This window comes from Malurus melanocephalus, unplaced genomic scaffold (assembly GCF_030028575.1).
Source record: "Malurus melanocephalus ecotype Western Australia unplaced genomic scaffold, MMel_1.1 scaffold_190, whole genome shotgun sequence".
Lineage (NCBI taxonomy): Eukaryota > Metazoa > Chordata > Aves > Passeriformes > Maluridae > Malurus > Malurus melanocephalus.
Genome location: NW_026623422.1, coordinates 1,002,391 through 1,024,112, shown reverse-complemented (window position 1 = coordinate 1,024,112; position 21,722 = coordinate 1,002,391). Strand labels below are relative to the sequence as shown.

Below are 21,722 nucleotides of genomic sequence, written 5' to 3'. Positions count from 1 at the left end.
ATCGTGCGCCGCCCCCTCAGGGGTTAAATCTTTATTATCTGTGCACGGGCGCGCTGGGGCTGTGGTGAGGGAGCTGCAGTTTGCACCCAGCGCTGTCCGAAAAGGGGTTTGATGTGATTGAGGCCGCTCAGAAGGTGCTGATCCTTAAAAATCCCGTCCWGAAGGGACGATCCCGGGAGCAAGGGACAGGCAGGACGCGCTCCGCTCCTCTCCGCGCCCCCCGAATCTCCGCGGTGGTTTCACCCCGTCCCCCCCCGCGAGCGTTGGTCTCGCCCGCCCGCCCGGCCTCACTCAATCCCCGCCACGCCCCCTCTGGCTGTACCAACTCTTCTCAGAGGGGGAGGATRGRAGAGSGCGGGAAGCCGYCCCGGATCGCCTTACCGGCCTCGCKGCTCTCCCGCTTGTAGATAAGCGTTTTAGATAAGAGAAACCGTGGGGAGGAGGTTTAGGGACAGCGAGAAGGCGAGCGGGACGGGGGTGCTCCCCCCGCGAGGCGGTGGATGGCACAGCCCGCCCGCCCCTCACGGCCGAACCCGGAAGGTGGCGGCGCACATGGGCCCGGGGGCGGCGGCCGGGACCGGGACCGGGACCGGGAACGGGATCGGGATCGGGATCAGGAACGGGATCGGGAACGGGGCGGGAGCAGCCGCCGGGGCGCTGGGCGCTGCCGTGGCTGCTCTCTACACGGCCACGCTGCCGCCCGCCCTGCCCGGCGGGGATTCGGGTAACGTACCGGGTCACCGCAGCGAGGGTGGCGAGGTGGCACCATGGGGACCCTCGGCCCGTGGCGCCTGGTGCAGCGCGGTCAGCTCTCGGCGGGCGGGGTGGGGGCTGAGCCCTTGGGGACAGGGGCATTGCTGTCACCCTATAGCGTTACTGCTATCCCATAAAGATTGGTGCAACAGTATCACCTCATAGGGTTGCTATCACCCCATAGGAATTCCTGCATCAGTATCACCTCATAGCATTTTTGTCCCCCCAGAGGGTTAGGTCATCCCATAGGGACTGGTGCATCAGTGTCACCCCATAGCGTTGCTGTCATCCCATAGGAAGTAGTGCATCAGTGTCACTCTTATAGGGTTGCTCACCCCAGAGGAGCTGGTGCATTGATGTCACCCCAGGAGAGTTGGTGTCACCCCACAGGATTGTCATCCCAGAGAGTTTGTCACTCCAGAGGGACTGGTGCATTGTTGTCACCCCACAGGGTTGTGTCATCCTATAGGGATGCTCCTCCTATAGGGACTGCTGTCTTGCTGTCTGCCCCATACGGTCACTGTCATAGGGTTTCTCCCCATAGGGACTGGTCCATTGCTGTCACCCCATAGGGTTGCTGATCCCATTAAGTTCCTGTAGTCACTGGTGCAGTGCAACCACTTTTGGGGTGCTCACCCCATTGGGGGTTTGAAGCTCCCTKTAGGGGCACTGGCCCCACAGGTGGGTGCAGCAGGGACACCCTGTATTGGGGTGGGTACCCCTTGGACCATGGCAATGTCCCATTGGAGTCAACACAGTGAAGTCCCGTCTAGGGCCGGTGCCCTCGGGCCACCCCATAATGGTTTGCCTGTATTTGAGCCTTTCAGCAAAGGATTTAGTCAGGGAGACAGATGTGCCACCCTGCCAGATGTGCTGTCACTGCTTGGGCTGTCACTTTCCCTGGTCTGTGCAGCAGGAAAATCTCTGGATCTGCCTGTCTGAAAGTGCAGCTTCCTGACCATATCAGCTGTCTGATGTTTTGTGTCCAGCACTGCTGATCCCACCAGGTGGGACAAAGTTCTGCTGTTTGGTCCTGCTGTGGTTTTACTGATTTAATCTGGTCTTGCTTGAAAAAATACTTTGGTTTTGTGTGTGCGGTTTGGGGGTAGGAGGGCTTGGATTTTCTAGGGAATGTATTGATAATTTTTTTTTTCATGGGACAAATGTCCAGGATACTTTCTCTTTTTGTCATCCCAGAAGAGTGTTCAGTGGCTCTGTTTGACTCTGTGCCTCCTGGCCATCACAGGTTTCAGATCCAGGCTGTGCATGAAATTCCTTCTAAATAAATGACATCCTTTTAATGGATGCATGTATTTTACAGGCTCAGGGTGTGTGGAGAGGGAGAGAGACACTGGCCAGGCTGTCATGATGGCTTCTGCTTCTACTTCCAAGTTACTGAAGGGGCTGGGTTTGCTCCTTCTGGCTGTACCAATTAATATGTGATGATTGGTATATTTATAGTTATTACCGTTTTGTCTTTTATTGCCATTTTTGGTTTTTTTTTTTTTTTTTTTTTTTTCTGTGGAAAATGCCCTGTGCTCTGAGCTGTTTGTGCTGCATGAAGCCTCAGGAACTTGGAACAGGTTCTCAACAACCAAAGTTAGAGGGAATTCTGTTAGAGGAAATCTTTCAGGACAGTGTCCCCTGATCAGCCCTGCGACCTCCTTTTGTCTCTCCGTTTTTTTTTTTATTTTTAATTTTTTTATTTGGCATTTTCTAAACCTGCTGCCCAGAGTTTGCTGGGACTGAACAGAGATGGTCTTGTCCCTGCTGTCCCCCTGTGCCTGAATCACCCAGCATTGTGTCCCATCACTTTTTTATCCGCACTTTTTTGGGCATTATTCCCAAAATTAGATCCCTGGAATGTCTGTGCACGGCCCTGCTCGAGGTGATTAATTTGCCCATTTGAGCACAGAGCTCAAACTTGTGCCACCAAAAGCACTGAAGCTACTTGTGTGAGCAAAGAGCTGCTTAGGGATTTGCTGTATCTGCTTTCAGGCAGGGGGCCTAGTWTTTTATTTTGTTTTTTAAGCTATCTGTATTTTTAATTGTTCCTGAAGTTTGCAGTAATCCAGAAATGTCAAAGGCAGTCGGTGTTTCCATTGGCAGCTTGCTTAGAATAAAGAAATGAATGAGAGAATAATAGGAGGAGAATGAATTATAATTCAGAAACATCCACAGATGTTAAAACAGCTTAAAAAGGGATCAAATAAAGTTAAAAGGGRAAAAAAAAAAAMMAAAMMMACCCAACCAAATGTTCCCTGTGGCTGGGGGTAAATCAGTTTTCAGGCAGTGCTGGCCTGTTGTGTGAACACCTTTATGGGGGARTCRARCTGGACARTCAGAAACTTGTTTACAMCAGGAATAATAGAATATCMTGAGTTKGAWGGGACCCACAAGGATCATCTAATCCAACTCYTGGCCCTGTGGAATTGGAAGGAATAAATTGCTCAGTTTGAGCCTGAAGGTGCCACAGATCATTCTGTCTCACAAGAAAGACATTGAAACTGMGTTTGTGGGTGCTGTAGTTCCTCCTCTGTGTGTTTTGTTGTTTAATATTAATGCTCCTCACTCCTCCAGCCSTGTAAGGGATGCCCAGGTGTGTGGGTGGGAGATGGAGAATTAATCTTATCCAAAGCAGGGGCTGGTTTGTATTTCTTTTGGCTTTCCCAGTTGAATTCAGCAGGCCTGCAGCCTGGGAGCTTATGTTTTGCAGGTCTCCTTGCTTTTTTCCCCTTAATTCTTACAAGGCAAAGTTGTGCTGTTGTCTTTCAAAGCTGTGCAATGGCCTCCACCAGTATTTTATTTATGTTATTTTTGCAGCTTTCTGTTTGAATTGTGGCTGTATTTCTCTGGGGTTATTCTTGCCCTTGATACGAGTGTCGCAGCAATGTGAATGAATTCAACTTTTTGCTGTTTTAGATGCATTGCTGTTTCCCAGAAGGACTTTAATGTTGCAGAATCCATGCCTGGTTTGGGAGCAGCATCCCTGGGATTCGATGGGTGATGGGCATSACCAGCTGCTGCACACTGGGGAAACCCCCACAATGCCAAATTTTGGGTTTTCTTTATTAGATTGTCCTGTGCTGTGTGCCGGGGGGTTGATCCCTTCTCACCTTGCTGTGCCCTAAAAATGTTGGAGCTAAAATAAAAATGACCAGCTTTTGAAAGTGCAGGAAACTCCACACCCAGGAGATTTTGGTGCAGGAAGTGATTGGGCTGTTCCTGATCCTTGTGGGGTCACATCTCTAATTCTGTAGCAGTTGCCACCAGCAGCAATGGGTTGGCTTGCAACTTCCTTTCAAAATGCACCATTTACTGAGTTGCAGGATTTAAATGTGCCATTTGTGCAACCCCCCTCCTTTCCATGGCGTGGTGAGGATGTGATTGTACAGAAATTTAAAATATTGTTAATTTAGCATTTAAAGCCACCAGCACCCTTCGTTTGGGTTTTTCCATTTAATGATGGGACAAAGCTGCTGTGACCTTGGCACTTGCAAAATTAGCAGGGCCAGTAAAATCGGATTATGAAATTTGAGGGAAAGARGAAAAACCAGCTGTAATTTTTAATTTTGTCCTCCCTGGGTTYGTCCCTGAATGTATTGTGCTTATGGAATATATTCAGTATATGTTGTTCTTTGTATTGTATTTGTTGCAAAATGCTCCAGTGCCAAGTGTTCTAAAAATGCCAAATATTSTGCTGATGTGGTTCTTTTAGTGGCAGTTATTTGTCCTGGCATAAAATACAAACAAAATGCAAAATCTAATTTTTTTTTTCTAATGGGAGCTGCGTGCAGCATCCACTGACAGGTAAAAGAGTTACTTGTGAAGCAGAATTTCTTTAACATAAAGGGAGAGCAGCATTCCCAAATAAATGGATGCATATTTGCATTATCAGTGATTATATTTTTCCTCTTTGAAAACTGTAAAGCTCTGGTTTTGTGCTTTTTTTCTTTTTTTAAAATGAGAAACAACTGGGTTGTTGAACAGACAATGCAGATTAAGCGTTGTAGACTGTAGTGCTTGAAAGTTATTGAGTCAGATGGTTTTAAATTAAAAATACACACACACACACAAACGTCTGCATTTTGAATATCTCAGGCCATTCTTTGCCCGAGCCTACCTATATTTTCACTTATCTGTTCATAAAAGTCTTGCGAAAACATACAAAAGATATTTTGTGCAATGACATCAGAGGGAGAAAATATTCTTAGAAAATTTCATGCTGTTAAATCTCCACAGATTTACAGTTTTATCCAGTCAAATTAATGCAAAACCCCAATGCAAGCATTTGGATTTTGAAAACTTTGGAGGAGTGTCATTTCCTAATAGTAATTATTGGTTTTACATTATTTTTTCACAGGGGAGCTGATCACAGCCGCATATGAGCTTGGAGTAAGTATTAGTTTTATTGTTTAATCAATGCTCTCATTAACAGTTTTAGGAATTAAGGAAGTTTAATTAAGCATGGAGTAAAGTAGATTAATTTATTTTCAAACCACAGTTTTTACTAACTTATAAGTACAGCACGCGACAATTTACTTCAAGTTTTAAATCCAATTAAACTAAATTATAAAGCAAAGGCTTTACTGTATATACAGTAGCTGGCTTATTATCAACCCAAATTTTGTATAAGCTGGGGAGAATAAAATAAATCGGGTTAACAATTTTAATAAGTTTTATTATTTAATAAACTTTATTATGGTGCATGATCCCTTTAGGCAAGACCTTAGGACTGTCAGCGCGGTGGTAATCCGATAGCAGTGTGGTCTTTCAACTTGCTAACCAATAAAATAGTTGAGAAGCTGCTTTTTCTAAAAAAAAAAAAAAAAAAAAAAAAGGAAAAAAAAATTCAAAACAACAGCTTTTTGAATGACCCTAATATACTGTGAACCCAAACAAGGAGCTCTTTAAGGCACGCTAATGAAACGTGGCACCTCCTTTTCCTCGCCGCCTCATTATTATGGGCGAGGCGTGGAGCCAAATCCACTGGGGAAAAAATCTTGGGAGAGTTGGGATGGGTGCGGAGGGTGGGTCGGGGAGCGGAGCCGCTCGGGTAGGAAGGGGCTCCGCTGCCATTCCCGGCCTTTCCCCCTTGCCAACGCCGTGTCACTCTGTCCCCAGGTCGCCCACCCTCCCGGCTACCCCCTGTTCACGCTGCTGGCCAAAGCGGCCACGGGGCTGCCCGGCGGCTSCCCCGCTTTCCGAGTCAATCTCCTCTGCGGCTTGGTGGGAGCAGCTGCCGCCTCTTTGCTTTTTTACACGGTTTGCAGGTAAAGTCCTCGGGGGTGTTTCTTCCTTGGCTCCGTGATGCTTCCCCGGCGCTTCGGGATGTTCCCAAAGGCTCCCCCTGCTCCCTGCTGGCCTTCGGACCGGCGTTCCTCCCCCCGCCTCCCTAATTAGTTCCTCTGATTAACCTAACAGCAACTTAATCTGAATTTGACCTTCTTTCCCGCACAAAAGCCTCCCCYYYTTTWWTTTTTTTCCTCCCCCTTTCTTTTCTGTTAAATAATAATAATAGCAAATAATAAAAAGTGCGCCCTTTCCCTTGCCCAGCCGTGACAGGTTGTTCAGGCTCATTATCACAAATCACCGCTCGGTTTAACTAACCAGAACTAATGAAGTTTGTCGTTCTCGAAAGATGCAGATGGTCTGTTTAAATTAACAGGATGAGCTTCACCTATCGGGAAACCGTGAACTTGGTTTAATTGCAGCTCCCGGCGGAGGCGGATGGGCAGTTGCCTGCCYGTGGTACCCACGGACCAGGGAGAGCATCCCTGCCTTTCCCTGGAGCTGGGGGGAACATCCTGAGCCTTCTCTCCGGACCTCTGTAACCTTGGGAGGACGGGGAACAATCGGGATGCGCACGTGGTCGGGAGGGTTTTTGTTAACCCTGCTCGTCTTTGATGTGCAAGTTCTGGCTGCTCTTAACCTCAGCCTGACCCATATTTGAGAGGATTATGGCAACCCGTATAAACAATTTCTGATGTTCTTTTGCAGGGAAAATAGGGCACGTTTTGAGGCTGGCAAATGGTATCGGGGCGCTTCGGGATGAGACGGGGCGCTTCCCGACTGAGATTATTTTGACAAAAGCCCTTTTCTCTCGCCCATTTCCAGAGCCACCCCTCAGGGAAACCTTCCTAGGAAGTGAGAGCAGCCTAGAAATAAAAGCAGGAATGAATGGGGAGGTGGAATGGGGACAGATTCTGCACAGCCAGAGAGCCTTGAGCTCACTTAAACTTTGTCCCATGGGGTCCATCTGCCCGGCTGCACCTTCCTCTGCTGGAATGGAGTTGCTTTTTGCACATCACCTTTTACATAGCATCAGCTCCAAAGCACACCTATTGGAATTGCTTGAGTAGTTCCTAAGTATTTCTGTGGGCATTTAAAGCGGTTGCTTTCACTGATGGGTAATACATGTAATTAAGTCGGCGTTATTAAATTTAATATCCCGAATTTCACAGCCTGTTTGGGAAGCTGGAAGTGGCGCTGCCCTCCCGCGCACAGCGCCCGGCGCAGCGTCGGAGCACAACTCCATTCTGTTAAAAACTGCTGCAAGGATTTGCTAAAGATTTTCAGTATTGGGTTCTGATTTCTTTTTTAATGATGGTTATTCCCATTATTGCAGTTAGTGTGAAGATCTGCCCTGTTTTTCAGTTATGACCGCAGTGTGACAGTGCCTTTAGTGCCCGCTTTGTGCTTTGGAAATGATGCAGTCGCTCCTTTAGAGAAATAAGGATACAGGAGAGAGATGACAGRCTAAATTTGAGAATTATTTTGGGAATTACTTTAGCACTTCTGAAGGTTTAGGTGTTTTGTTCTTGTTTAATTGGATTTGGAAGATGGTGCTTGTATCAAATTTAAAATTTGCATGAAGGAACGGAAAACCTGGAAGCGAGAGATGATAAAAACTATTTGGACTTAGAGAAATTATTTAATAGATACCGAGAGGATCAATTATTCAGCATAGCCACGATTTATTTCTTTTWTTTTTTTKATAATTGTAAAGGCAGTTTTATTTCCAAATTACAGTGTTATATTTTTGCTTTCAACCACCTTAAAACTGCTTAATTTTTTGGGACATTCACTTGGCAAAAAAAAAAAATAAAACCTTTTTTATGTACTTTGAAAAGAAAAAAATTAGGAAGTGCTCACYGGCACTGTTTGCTTGAAGCTGTAGCTCTCTGAGGGTGATGTGGTGTATTTTAAACTGGGCTTGTCCGTCATCACAAAGGAACTAAACAGGTCTATCAAATCCCCCCTCATTTCTATGTTTAAATAAAATTATCCTGTGGGGTGACCCCTGCAAGGTACCGGTGGAGAAATCAGCACCTGCTCCTCTTGCCATGTGGAACGTGGATGTTAATATGAAAATATGTAGATGTTAGGAGTACAAATAATTGATGAAGTACACATCCTTGGGGAGCACCACGGTTCAAGTGGCAAATCTGCCTGCTCAAACAATAGCCACCCTTCAGCGGAGAGGAAGCCATCTCTATGGAAATGGGGCTGACGCTGCCCTATTGATCGAGTGAAGAAGACATTATACAATGTCAGTTGGGTTGTTACAATTTCATTTGTCGTCTGACCTGAACTTAACCTCTAAAACCTTTCTTTTCTCCCGCCAGCCGGGCAGGGTTGCTGTTTACCCTCGCCCGGGTTTTTCCGTGCCTCCCTCCCAGCATCCCCGTACAGTAAATCTCTCCCTTTTTTTAAAAAAAAAAAATTTAAATTTTTTTTTTTTTAAATTTCCCCATTGATTCTTTTTCATTTGAGTCATTTCCCAGAGTTTATTCCTCGGCAGATCGGGACAATTTTATTGCTTAAGGAAAAGAGTCGCGGTTGCCTCCGTGGTGTTTGGGATGTTGTGGCACGTGCGGGATTAGGGTGGAATTTATTCCTTGAGCTGATTTCTCCTTTGCCAGGTGATGGCTGGCGGGATGCTYCGTGCTGGGGCCAAGAGGAAGCAGCCACAGCATCGTGGCTGTTTATTAATTTTATTACATTATACTATATGATATTATTCATTTAATGACATTWTTTTTTAAATGCTGGATTGTTCTTCTCGAAGCGAAATTATGTCGAAGCACATTGATGCATAAAGCCCTTTTGTCAGGACTCCAGACTATCGCTGAACGAGCTGTTTGCTCCTTTGAGTTTCTTCTCAACTATGGATTTTTCCCCCCTCCCTCTGCACAGTCTTAATAAATTGCTTGTAATTATCGTWAAATGCCATTTACAAAGAGTTTTCTTGGACTGCTTGTAACTGAGGCAAATAATTCATCTTTGCTTTGAAGGAGGGGGGAGCTGCTTTATGTTTTTAGGACTCAGCGAGTGCGGCGGTGGGATTGTTTCCTTAAACAACTATTTATTTGTTTTACTGTGGGAGGCAAAGCATAGCAAGTTTACAAAGTAAACCAATTATCTTCTTATAATATGATTGCCAAAGTGTCATTTTCTGCACAGGGGATGCATTCTTTGCATTCTCTGTTGCAAAGAGACATAGGAAGCCTTCCCTGCTCTAAGAATATTTTTTTTCAGTGTATACCTTTTGTAGTTTGACTGTTTTGGGGTTTCTAAGTACACAAAGCTGTTTTATTGCAGGGGCAATAGCAGGGTAGACTGTGTCATTTCCTAAGTATCTGTAGGAAGTTTTTGCTGTTTTTATTCTGGCTGAGTTGGTTGCAGGGTTTTGACAAGGGRGAAGACGTTGAATTAAATTAAGCAGTTCACATCTCTTTGGTTTGCTGTTTGGGGTATCATATTAACTTTTGGATTAATATGTTATGTATATATATTTTTATATATTATATATTTTTTATTTATATATATATATTTATAAGTATTCACTGCCCACAAAACCTTCCAAGCAACAAACCGTGGATGTTTATAAAACCCAGAGCAAATTTTTCTCACACTGCCAATAAAAAGAAGCAGGCACGTTGGATAATGAAATCATCAAAATGATTCCATCACTTTGAAATCTTGGGATGTTTTGGAAATGKCACTTGACCCTCTTGATGGCAGGGGGCTTCCTGGCTCCTGGGATGTTTGTCCTGGAGCTTTCATGGGAAGGTCCCTGAGAGGGAGCAGGAGGGTGGGTGACCTTCATGGCCATCCCAGAGAGACCTCATGGCTTGTGCTCCCTTAAAACTGGCTGCTGGGAAAAGTTGTCTGCTGCTCCTGATAAATGAGGAAATGCTCCCTGTTCCCAGAGCCGGATTCATCCCCGAACAGTTTGACCCCCTTTTTTTTGGATATAATTTGGGAAAGATGAAGGGATGAGAGAGGAGCCAGTGCCTGCTCAACCAGAGTGGAAAATTAAAGAATTGGGCTTTGGGGAAGGAGGARTCTCCTTACAGGGCGAGGTTGGATTTTTCCAGATTACAGATTATCGTAGATTATCTCTGTCGTGGCACAGCAGGAACATCTTGGGCATGTGGAAAGCAGCTGTGCTTAGTGAGAAGTAGTTACAAAGTTACAGGAGGGAGAGAAGACGGGAATGTACTCGAGCATTAATTTCCATTTGGAACATCTACCATGACCTCTGGCTGATTGATCACATAACTATTTTTATTTTCTTTCCCACTTGTCCCCGTAATAAACCGGCGCTGGATTCATTCTGTTTGAAGGCGCTGCCAAATCTGTTCATTTGCATTTGGCTCTAAAGTAGGCACACGAGGCTGCAGTAACTCTGGTTCGTTTTGAAAAGGGGGGGAGTGGAAAAAAAGCAGGGCAAAAAAACTCTTTTTTTTTTTTTTTTTAAAGACTGAAGAGTCTTTTCTGACAGCTAGTCAGAGTTAGAATTAGTTCAAGGAAATGTTAATAATGCACTGCCTGGCTTAATCCCTTTGATATCACCAGGTATCCTCCTGTTCATGGGTTAATTGCTTTAAAAGCGGAGGCAATATTCTGAGCGGTGGGCCGCTTCACCTTTTCACAGCTGTTACCATTGAGTGACAACTAAATCCCATGTGTAAGATGAGGAAGAGCTCAATCTCCAATTGGGAGAAAATTTATGTAAACCGCAATCCCTTCAGAATGTGCGGAAGTCACAGACTTTCTTGATTTACTCTGCTTTTCCCAGAAAGCTCCATTGTTCCCTTCCCTAAGTCCCATCAACCCTTTGTAGCGGAATATCACAGCGGCGGCAGATAGCTTGAAATATATAAATGCTATCATAGCTCTGATTAATAGCGGCGCTTATGAGTCAAGTCTGATAACGGAGCAGCTCTCCACTCAATTTCAGATACCGCTAATGGAATCTGTCTCCTGCAATTGTAATGTGAGAAGGGCTAATTTGCCATGGAGCTTGGAGCTGTCACCAGCCGGGGATTGGGGGGTCAGATGGGAGCTGCCAGGTTTTTGCCCTGCAGCTTGTATCTCTCGCTTTGAATAGCGCAGCCCCCTGCCTGCCAGGGAGCTGATAGGCCGCCGGGGGGTTTATGCCACTCGTACAATAGCGAAGGGCTGCATGGGCTGACTTGGTAATTGTGAAGCCAGCTCATTTTTATTTTATTTTATATTTTATTCTATTTTTTCCCCCCCCCCAACTCCTTCCTTCGCCTCTCCCCCCCTTTCCTTTTTTTTTCTTTTTTTTTTCCCTTCTGCGGCTGCATAATTTCTAATAAGGGGTTAAAAAAAAAGCCAACTTATAAAACATTTAAATAGCTCAAGTCGGTTCCTACTGCGGGTTGGGGTTTTTTGGCTGCTGGAAGCAGGCGCCGCTTATTACAGGAGCCCGGGATAAAGGTGTATCTATTTTCCGAGGATTGTGAATCAAATAATGGGTCGAACTAATACACCCTTTGCACTTGCAAAGACACCAGGAGAGAAGCTCTCATTTGTAATGGCTGGAAGCACAGTTTATACAGCTCAAGTGTGAGTATGGGGTGATATTTCCTAAAGCAGTGCAGCCCTGTGTGCGTTTTATGGATCTGCCACGAGCTGTTCTGCTTGCTGCGCTGCTCTGGAATAGCTTGGCATGGAGGTGTTGAATTTAAATGCCAAACTTTCTTGGCAAGGGGCTGCTCCAGTGGTCATGGACATCCTGGAGCGTGCAAGGTGTGAGGCTGGGATGTCTCATTCCTTTCTCACTTGATGAGTTCTCACAGGGTGCTCTTCCCATCCCTTGGTGTCCAGACCCACTGAGGTCCTTGCTGCCACCCCAGAGCAGTTTGATCCTCCCAGCAAGGGGATCCACGGTGACTTGGCCCCAAAACACCAGGGATGGGGTACAAGATGTCTCTTGCCTGTGCTGGTGACATCCAAAGTCTGTATTTACCAAGGGGTCATGCTGGGCAGTGTCACCCTGCAGAGGTGCGTCCTYACTGGGCACCCCCAGGCAGGAGGGTGGATGTGAGAGGGTGCAAGGACCAGCWCCCCTCAAAACCCTCACTGATTCAGTGCTCTTTAACCACCCTGGACCATCCCCTCTCCAAGTTGTGGTATTCCAATTAAATAACTGAGGAAGAAAAGTCAGGACATGGTGGCAGTCGCTGGCTGGGTGTGAAGGAAGTGCCATTTCCTGTGTGTGGTGGGAGATGAGGGTGCTGCCATCCCAGAAATCACGATTCTATGGGAATGCTGAAGCTGTGGGATGCTGAAGTCCCGTTTGACACCAAGGACAGCAGTTGGCTGTGCCCAAACTGGTTTGGTTTTACTTTGTGGTGGCCCTTCTTCTCTGCTTGTCCCCTTTGCTCCCTGGGACCACAGAGCTCAACCAGGAGAGATGAGCCAAGCCGTGCTCTCCTTCCTCCTCCTCCTGCTGCGGGCAGGGCTTAAGTGGCTATTCAGCTCCAGGTCCTTGAGGAAGAATAAAATCTGGTTTGCTATTCCCTGTAGTACCTGAGCTGGCTCTTCAGCGCTGAGAGCAAGAGAAACCGCCTTTTGTCATGGAGTGTTTGTGGCTAAGAGGCAGGCAGACCCAGAGGGATTGGGGTTTTGGGGGATAATTATTGTTACTTAAGTCCTAAACTCGTGTCTGGATTTTAATTTTTAAATAATTCCTCTATTTCAGTGCTGATGCTCGTGCACACGAGTCATTGAGTCTTCTACATCCCTTTCTTTTTAGCCTGCATAAAAAAAAAAAAATTAAATTGATTGATTAAAAAGTGAAACCTCTTAAATTCGAAATGTTAAATCTTTAATGCACAGGTGTGTTACACCTTGAAATRAAAATGCATTCAAGGGATGTGTCTTTGCCACTGCAAAGTCACAGCGTTGCAGAGGCAGAAGTTGCTGATGATGCACCTGGAGTCTGAAAGTGAACAGGGAGCCACCGACATCAGGGTCATCATCTGTATTGCAGGGAGAGACTGAAATTTTTTAAAAAAATCTAATTAATTAGTTAATTAGTRGATATTTTAAAAATCTGGAGGATTTTTTCTTATTCCACTACCTTAAAAAAAATTAAAAAAAAAAGATGCAAGGCTGAGATCTGCTGCCTGTAAAGTTTTGGAGGGAACAGAAAGCAGAAATAATCAGCTTATTTCACTAGGTACAGATAGGTGTTGCCAGTGTTAAATACATCAGCTTCAAATATAAACCATTCCAATTATCTTACTTTTCTTAATGAATCCGGTGCACTGAAGATTGCATTTAACGAAAACATTTTAATTAAATTCCAGTTCCCATCCATGTGCAGCTTTATGCTGGTCATTTAATACGTTTTTGGGAATTATTATATGTAGAATGTCTGCCATTATTTTCTAAATAAAAAATAAAAATGCTGGTGGAGTTTTTTGTTAAATGCAGATGTTTTGTTATTTTGGCTAAGTTTTATCAAACTTAGAGGAAAGGCTAGATTTTAAATTGCAAACTTGCATGTTTTAGTGATTGCCAGCAAATGAGAAACTAAAAACTATAATTGCAGAAAAACCCAGGTTCAAACATTTAATTTCAGTTTACCCAAATGTTCCTGCAAACTGTAAATAAAAACCTGCAGCTAAAATATTCCTGATTAAAGCAAATTCCTACTGGCTGCATCCTTGGATCTGAGGCCCAGCTGCAGTCTCTTTCACTTACGTGCTTGAAAAGGAAAACATAATCATAATTTATTTTTTTTTTTTTAGTCTTTCGTGTTTAGATATGCCATGGGAAAATATTTTTGTTACAAAGGACTCTGTGACCTCTCCTTTGCTGACTCTTTCTGTCCCTTCTGAGTGCATTTTCAGATGATGGTCATGAAGACTTTCCCACTTTTGCTGTGGCTTGAAYTCTTTTCTTATCCATGAGCTGACTCCTGTGTGCTGGGGCTATACTTTCTCATAACAGACTCAAAGACTGGGGGAAACAAAAAAAAACCTGGGTTTTGGGGAGCAATTAGTTGCCTTCCCTGCTCCCCAGAACCAATGGGTAAAACCCTTCTAGATGTTGCTTTTCCATGATGCCAGTCAAGGATCCAGTCACGGTTTTTTGGGGGTTTTTTTGGGGTAATTGCAGCTGTTGGGTGTCTTTGCTGTGTTTTGTASCACCTCAGCTCTATTTGAAAAATGTGTTCAAATGCAGAAGCATGAGTAGAAGTTGAGTGAGGATAAATCTGTGCTGCTCTCTGCTCTGCAGTCTTGGGAAAGACAGTGTTAAGCAGCCAGAAGGTATTTCCAGGAAAAAAACCCAAACATTTCTCATACCAGCCATGGCACACCTGGGAATCCTCCAGCCTGTGTAGAGGGCAGAATGTGGATGGCTGAGCCCAAAGGCTTTGTGATTCCTTCCAATATCTGCATTATCAGTGCCAGGCCTGGGGTTTGGTTTTGCTGAGGGATGTGACTGYGTGCCACTGAAAACCTCTTCTTAATTTCCACACAAGAAACGGCCTCTCGGTGTTTTCTCTGTTCCCACATTGGTGATTGGGTTGCTGAACTCTTGCTGCAGTTTTGGGAGGTCTCCTTTAGGTCTTGCATTCACTTTCTTCCACAACATTCTCAGTTTTAACCACAAAAATGCTTSCTTATGTGACTTCTTGTCACYACCACCATCTCCCGTTGTGRATTGCTCTGCCCTCCTTTGYGAGTGTTTTCWTGCTTTTTGWAGAATCCCAGAATCCCAGKATGGTTTGGGTTGGACAGGACCTYAAAGTTCATCCCATTCCAACTTCCTGCCCTGGGCAGGGACACCTTTCACTRTCCCAGGGTGCTCCARTCCCCATCCAGCCTGGCCTAGGAACACTTCCARGGATGGGGAGAAAARTGTTTGGCTTTAAGCTTTTTGACCTCAGTTTCAAAGCTCTGTGCCATCCCTTTGCTCTTTTCTACTCTTCCCATTTCTGTTTTACTCTCATTTTTGTGCCTTTTCTGGAGAGTTTTTCATCTCACTCTGCCTTGCATCACTGAGCACACCTCAATGCCTTTTCCACCTTGAGGTTGTTCTTTGGTCCAGAGTGKTGTAGGTGGCTCAGCTCTCCATGGCTGAGGGTTTTTGTCACCTCCTTGGACAGTTTGTGTATTTGAGGTCATCTTGGCTTTGAGGCAGGAGAGCACAGCWCATTGCCACTCTATGCTGGGGAATTCCAAGAGGATTCCAGGTGGCAGAGGCACATTGATCAAAATTATCTGTATAACCACGTTATCCCATCTGCAGGGCAGGTCTGATTTAATTTGCCCCAGCATCACGCTGACAGTTGCATGGGATTAATTTCTGTTTGTCCTGCTGGTGCTGCTTTTCACTGGGATTGCTGCATTTCTTCTGCCAGGTGGATTTCATCTTCCTCGGGAGACATCTGCTCTGATTGCTTCCACTTTTGAGAGTTTTCCTCCAAATCAGTAAAGTCCCAAATCCATAATTTCCATTGCTGGTAGCAGAACCTGCAGGAAAACTCTTGGTCTCCAGCTTGCACTTCCCAAAGCTGTTTTCCTGATGTTTTCGAGAATGCGACACGCTCCTATTTGGTTTTTTACAATTTTTTTTTTTTTTTCTGTTGTACTTAGAGGAGTTTAGTGCTCCACACTCAATGGGCTGTCCCAAAGTGGGCTCAGCAGCCTGGCTTTCCCRTGAATTTCCTGGGAAAATTGTTCAGCCTGGAGAAGATGCCAGGGAGGCTTTAGAGCCCCTTCCAAAACCTAAAAAGACTCCAAGGGAGATGAAGAGGGAATTTTGATAAGGGCATAGCATGACAGGATACAGAATTGCTTCCCAGTGCCAGAGGGCAGGGTTGGGATGGAATTTTGGGAAAAAATTCTTCCCTGTGATGGTGGAGAGGCCCTGGCACAGGGTGCCCAGAAAAGCAAAAAGTGTCCTTGGAAGTGTCCAAGGCCAGGTTGGATGGGGCTTGGAGCAGCCTGGGACAGTGGAAGGTGTCCCTGCCCATGGCAGGGGTGGAATGGGATGATCTTTAAGGTCCCTTCCAACTCAAACCTTTCTCTGATTGTTTCTGTGGTTCTGTGGACAAGCAGGGGTGTGAGCTCTGCTCAGTTTGGGATCCTGACCCCTCACTGTCCTCTGGCCCAAACAGCTGGGATGAGTCTTTAAGCTTTGGGTGGAGTGGCTTTTGCTTAAGCCTCATTTCATAAAACTCGACTCGAAGGTTTGAGACTTTTTATCATGAGGAYGGGATTTCTTTCATCTCATTTGAACTCTCAGGATGTGCTTGAGTCTCTCCTGGGAAAGACAAGGAGAACTAGTGAATGATTGGGACGTTTGCCTAAAATGCTGCTTTTCAGAAGAAGATTTTGGGGAAGGTTGCTTTACTTTTTTTTTTTTTCAGAAGAATTTCAAAGGGATTTATGAAGCTTTTTCTTTATAACTAAAAGTCTGAACTGTTTCAAGGGTTTAGTCAAAACACAGGAATGTTATGTAGTGGATTTGTGTATTTGGGATCTTTTAATTACACAGGGTCCTGCTTCCCTTTCCTGATATTTTCTTTAGTTTTTTTTCCCCAATTCCACTGATTTTTTGAGACTTCTTCCCAGTCTTGATATTGAACTCTCTGTSACTCTAAACTTACCTTSMTCTGGCCTGGAACACCTCAGAGCTYTTTCCTTTTTTCCTGATGTTGACTCCATACTTCTCATGCTTCTGCTATATCCTGGAGGTGCAGATCTCAGAATACTCCACAAAGGAGATAAAAATCATTGGTCCTGTTTTGCAGATGCCTTCAGGTGCTCTGGCAAACAAAGGAGAGGAGCCCTTGTAGAGAGTGCTCTATCAGCAGCTTCCTCATCTCACAGGGAAATCACATGTGTAGCTTGAGGAGAAGTTGGGTGGATTATAATTTTTGGCTTAAACCGGCTGGAAATGTTAGGAATAAATGGAATTGTGCGTGTCTGGGGTGGAATTGGAAAAATGCCTGATTTGTGGTAGAGACTGGCTGCGTTTTACAGTGGAATGGTGAATTTCTGGAGGTGTGCATTGCCCACAGCCACAGCAATTTCTGTCACTGGAWAAAGCTTAACTGAGCATGGTGTCTTTTCAGGGTGACTTCCTAAAGGGGAGAGCTTCCAGACAGATACAGGCTGGGAAGAGCTGCTGTGGTGGGATGGTTTTCCTGGGCTGAATTCCTCCTGGTGGGCTCCCTGTGCTGGCTGCAGCATCCAGCTGAGCTGGGCAGGCAGCTCAGTGGGGAATGTGTGCCATAATCCCAGCTGGGGGTCACAGAGGTGACCAGATTTTGGGCTCACAKCCATCCCAGCAGTGGGTGCTTCCCCTTCTCTCTCCCTCTTGCTGGAGCTGTCACCCATTCCCCAAACTCCTGACCCTGCTGGGCTCCTCTCCCTGCTGCAATCCTCACCCAGAACACCAAACAGCCCCCAGGAAAGCCCTGCCAACGCTGTCCACCCTGAATAGCTCTAATCCCCTCCTAATTCAGCTCCTTGATGGGTTGAAGGCTGCACCCTTGCTGGCATCTCCAGAGTATCCCGTTAGAGCCGTGACACTCTGGCTCGGTGCACCACGACCCTCTGGGCTGTCACTCACCAGGGTTTCTGAGCCAAATCCAATCCTGGAAGTTTTCATGGCKAGAAGAAGCTGATTTTTTGGTGTTGGGTGTCTGGCAGACAGGCTCTGCTCTTCCCAAAGGCAATCCTTAGCRGAGGAATTATTAGGGAGATCTTAGCCATATAATGTTTTGGCAGGGTGCTGGGTGGCACTCGCTGCTGCTGCTACAGTATGGGTTTTTTTTAAAAAAAAAAGAAATTAAAAAAAGAGGGACAATAAAGTAGGCTTTTTTTTTGTTGGAAAAGAAGATTTCATGTTATCTGTGTTTGCAGGCTTTCTGGCTCATATGCTGGAGGAATCCTTGCTGCGGGGGTGTTTTCATTTTCTCGTCTAACATGGCAGTGGTCCATCACGGCGGAGGTTTTCAGCTTAAACAATCTGTTTGTGGGGCTGCTGATGGCTCTCACTGCTCATTTTGAGGAAGCATCCACTGCAAAAGAGAGATCAAAGGTAAAACTTCTCAAGCAAATTGAATAGTTCTTTATTTGTTGTTAATTGGCTGTCACCTGTCTGTTTAACCTCCTGTTCATTTACTGCCGATTTAGTTTTGTTTCAATAAAAAGGCCAAATTTTGGAACTTGGTTCAGCACCTCTGCTGGGTGGGGTCCATCCCCAACCTAGCTGGATGTTCAAAAGTGACAAATACTGAAAAAAAMCCTGCCCACTTTGCTTAAGKATTGAGTTGGGACCTGTTGGATGGGTTTGGGGTTGGTTTATTTAATACCCACAGGGTGGAAGCAGGAAAAACAAAATCATTTTCTTCCAAACATTTTAGTTCATCCTAAATCAAAGACACAGACTAGGCTGTGGGTGTTCAAGGTTTTGTTTTATGAACTGGTATTTTTCTTCTGGGTAAATAGATTTATTTTAGAGAAAGCTTCATCTAATCAGAAACCCAGCTTTCTACTCAAAATCGAGAACGACCAAATTTTCAATCAGTTTTTCTTTTGAAATTAAATGTGCCCCTAAAATAATGGCATTGTTAAACACACAGACTTTAAATTTCATGCTGTATTTGCTACTTTATAAACAGGCTGGGGAGCCAAATGATATTTTTGCTCAGCAGTCTTGTTCTTTCTACTTTTGTTTGCCTGAACATCTGATCTCTTTTCCTCCGACAGACTTGCCTGCTGTGACTCCTGCAAATTGTGTGAATAAAGGGATTTTTGTCAGGCTAGGCTAGAATTTCAGGAGTCTGCAGTGGTAGTTTACTCAGCTTCATGAGCACTCAAATAACATGTTTTATCAATGGCTACAGAGACCTTGTTTCACCAGTTGATTTTTAATTTTTTTTTTTTTTTATTTCTAATGAGCAGTGTCCCACGGTCCCCACAACCTGCACTCCACAATTCATGGAGCTCCACTGGGCATTTTCCAACCTTCTCCCATGTTTCACATGCCCAGTTTCCAATGGGATTTTCAAAATTAGATTTTCAGTAGCAGTTAAGGAGCTTGTTCCAATGGTTTTTCGAGTGTCTGGCAGCCCACGCCTGGGAGAAGCCAGGCTGCCAGCACCAAGCTTGCAGTGCTTTTCATAAATCAGGTGGTCATACAAACATATTGGAGCTCATCAATGTACTTGAAATATTACTGAGGTGGTTCTGAGCCCTGCCAGGCAGCTCTGAAACCCACAGAGTTTTTTCTGAAGTTATGGCAAGGTTTTTCCATGGCAAGGAAGTGTCCAGCATGGAATGCTGAGCCGTTAATTAAAAATTACAAGGTGATCCCATCACTACACCAAAACAAATGTTTGTATCTCACTCAGCACCATCACCAGGGCTGAAATAAGCAGGGGAGGTTTAGATTGGGTCTTAGGGAAAGGTTCTTCCACCAGAAGGTGGTTGGGCACTGGAACTTTTAGGGCAATGAGGATGCCCTTTAATTCCCTTGGCTTGGGAAATTTGTGCAGCCCTGACTTTAGCCCTGTGTGCCTTATGAAGAGGAAAAAAACAACTCCAGTTATAAAAAATTAAATCTCTGTACATAATGGCTATTTTAGCCATTTAGCTGTTTTATTTTGGGGCATTTCTGGAAAATCATTCTGGGCAGCCTCCCCTTTGGAGCTGGGGTTCAGAAATTGGACTCATCACATTATTATGAGGTGATGGTGCTGCACAGGATCTCTGCATGCATGGAGGCATGGCTGTTCAGCTGGACATTTCTTAAAGAATATTTTCTGTCAAACAGTTGAAATTTCCCTGTAAATAATGAAAAAATGCCCTGTGTTGTGTGTTACACCTGACCACTGCTCGCCGGTGTGTTTGCCTTTCTCCTGTGAGGATGCTGCKCTGAATCTTTTTCATCTCTGGATGTTTATCCAAGCTTGTAAATTGTAATTGTGAATTTATTTCTTTTTTTTTTCCCCTGTCAGATCTCAAAACTGGGTGCCTTTTGCTGTGGGCTCAGCCTGTGCAATCAGCACACCATCGTGCTTTACATTGCTTGTGTGGTGCCCTGGGTTCTCTCACGGCTTTTCACCAAGAGGGTACGTATTCCTTCCTGACCCACACCTCTGCTTTTCTAAGGCTGTGATTAATTCTCTCCCCCAGCACATGTGCCACTTCTAAGTTAATTTTCATTATTTGTCATAACTCAGTGAAGTTGCAGTCAGACACCACAGCCACTGATCTAAAGGGGCCTGACKTAAAGAGGGTCTGCAAAAGGMTTCTGACAAGGACATGGARTGACAGGAMAAGGGGAATGGCTTTAAACTGAYAGAKGGCAGGGTTGGRTRGGATATTGGGAAAGAATTCTTTGCTGTGAGGGTGGTGAGGCCCTGGCACAGAGAAATTGTGACTGCCCCATCCCTGGAAGTGTCCAGGGCCAGGCTGGGTGGGGCTTGGAGCAGCCTGGGATAGGGGAAGATGTCCCTGCCYATGGCAGGAGAGYGAAACAAGATGTTCTTTAAGTTTCCTTCCARCYCAAACCATCCTGGGATTCTGTGATCACAATTTAGGGCTGTTGCTCCTGCCAGTTGCTCCTGCCTGTTACCCAGCTCTGCCCCAGCTGCTTGCAAAAACCTCGTGAGCAAAAATAATACATGGAGCTAAAAAATCARACTTCCTCATGCCATCAGCTCACCTGGAGATGAGTTTCTGTGTGCTGTTCCCTGGTGGCAACAAGCAAAAGCCACATCCACTCATGGCAAGGCATGCTCTGGCTGCAAGCCTCTCATCCCTTCAAATATATCCTCTTAAGATATATTTACTATATATATTGGGATATATACCTCCCTTTACACCCCTTTATTAAACCTGATCATTCTGTCTGAAGGCAAAGACACATTTTTTCGYGCCTGTGGGGTTCCTGTGGCACAGGGCACAGTTCAGCCTGGGTGAAGAACACGAGCTGCAAGAGATGTGATGCAGCTYGCACCAGCTTGATCCAAAATCTCTCCAGCATCCCCAAAACCCCCATTTCTGGCCATATATCTCCATGAACACAACCAAGACTCACCTCTGCAATGTATTTGAATCCTTTAAACAGAATTTTGTTTTTAAGCGGGGAAGTCCAGAGAGACCTCTGTGATTTCCAGCAAGGGCGATCCCATGCCAATACGATAATCCTGGGAAATACTTTGGGCARCCCAGTAGTGCCTGCTGCAGGAAACAACTAAGAAATAAGGATAATTTACAGAAAATTGCTTTTTTAAAAGTACAAATGAGCCACCTTTCTTGTGAAGGAGCTCTGACCACCACCTCCTTCCTCTGCTCCACAGATCATCACTCTCAGTAACCCCAACGCTGAGGAAGCGCCATGATTGACAGGGCAGTGGCTAACGACAAAGCCAGCGTGCAATATTCCAGGGTGGGATTTTCCAAAGCACTTAAAGGAGTTAGGCACACGAGTCCCTTTGAAAGTCTCGTCTCCCTGACCCCTTAGGCAGTCTCGAAAATCCCCACCCCAAAAGTTGGCCTATCCCATTTAGCCAGCATAATCGCCATCGAGTAAATGGCAAAACTGACTCCTGATGGTGGTGATGATGTGTGCAGTTGTGCTGGAGCAGCGTTTATGTGGGGTTTGTTTTTTTCTTTTTT

The 21,722-nt window shown here is 45.2% G+C and overlaps 1 protein-coding gene across 3 annotated transcripts in view; it reads left to right on the top strand.

The window, feature by feature from the left end:
- The first annotated feature begins 407 nt into the window (after window positions 1-407).
- TMEM260 (transmembrane protein 260) overlaps window positions 408-21,722 on the top strand; it is a 32,003-nt gene continuing 10,688 nt past the window's right edge. Inside the window, exons 1-5 of one of the 3 annotated variants that reach the window (XM_057373225.1) lie at window positions 408-724; window positions 5,117-5,148; window positions 5,878-6,026; window positions 17,958-18,135; window positions 20,057-20,170. In XM_057373225.1, coding sequence (XP_057229208.1) covers window positions 553-724; window positions 5,117-5,148; window positions 5,878-6,026; window positions 17,958-18,135; window positions 20,057-20,170 — 645 coding nt within the window. In that variant the 5' untranslated portion in view covers window positions 408-552. Of the gene's footprint in view, window positions 725-1,529; window positions 1,761-5,116; window positions 5,149-5,877; window positions 6,027-17,957; window positions 18,136-20,056; window positions 20,171-21,722 lie in introns of those variants that run through there. The other 2 variants (XM_057373227.1, XM_057373226.1) reach the window with 2 other exon arrangements.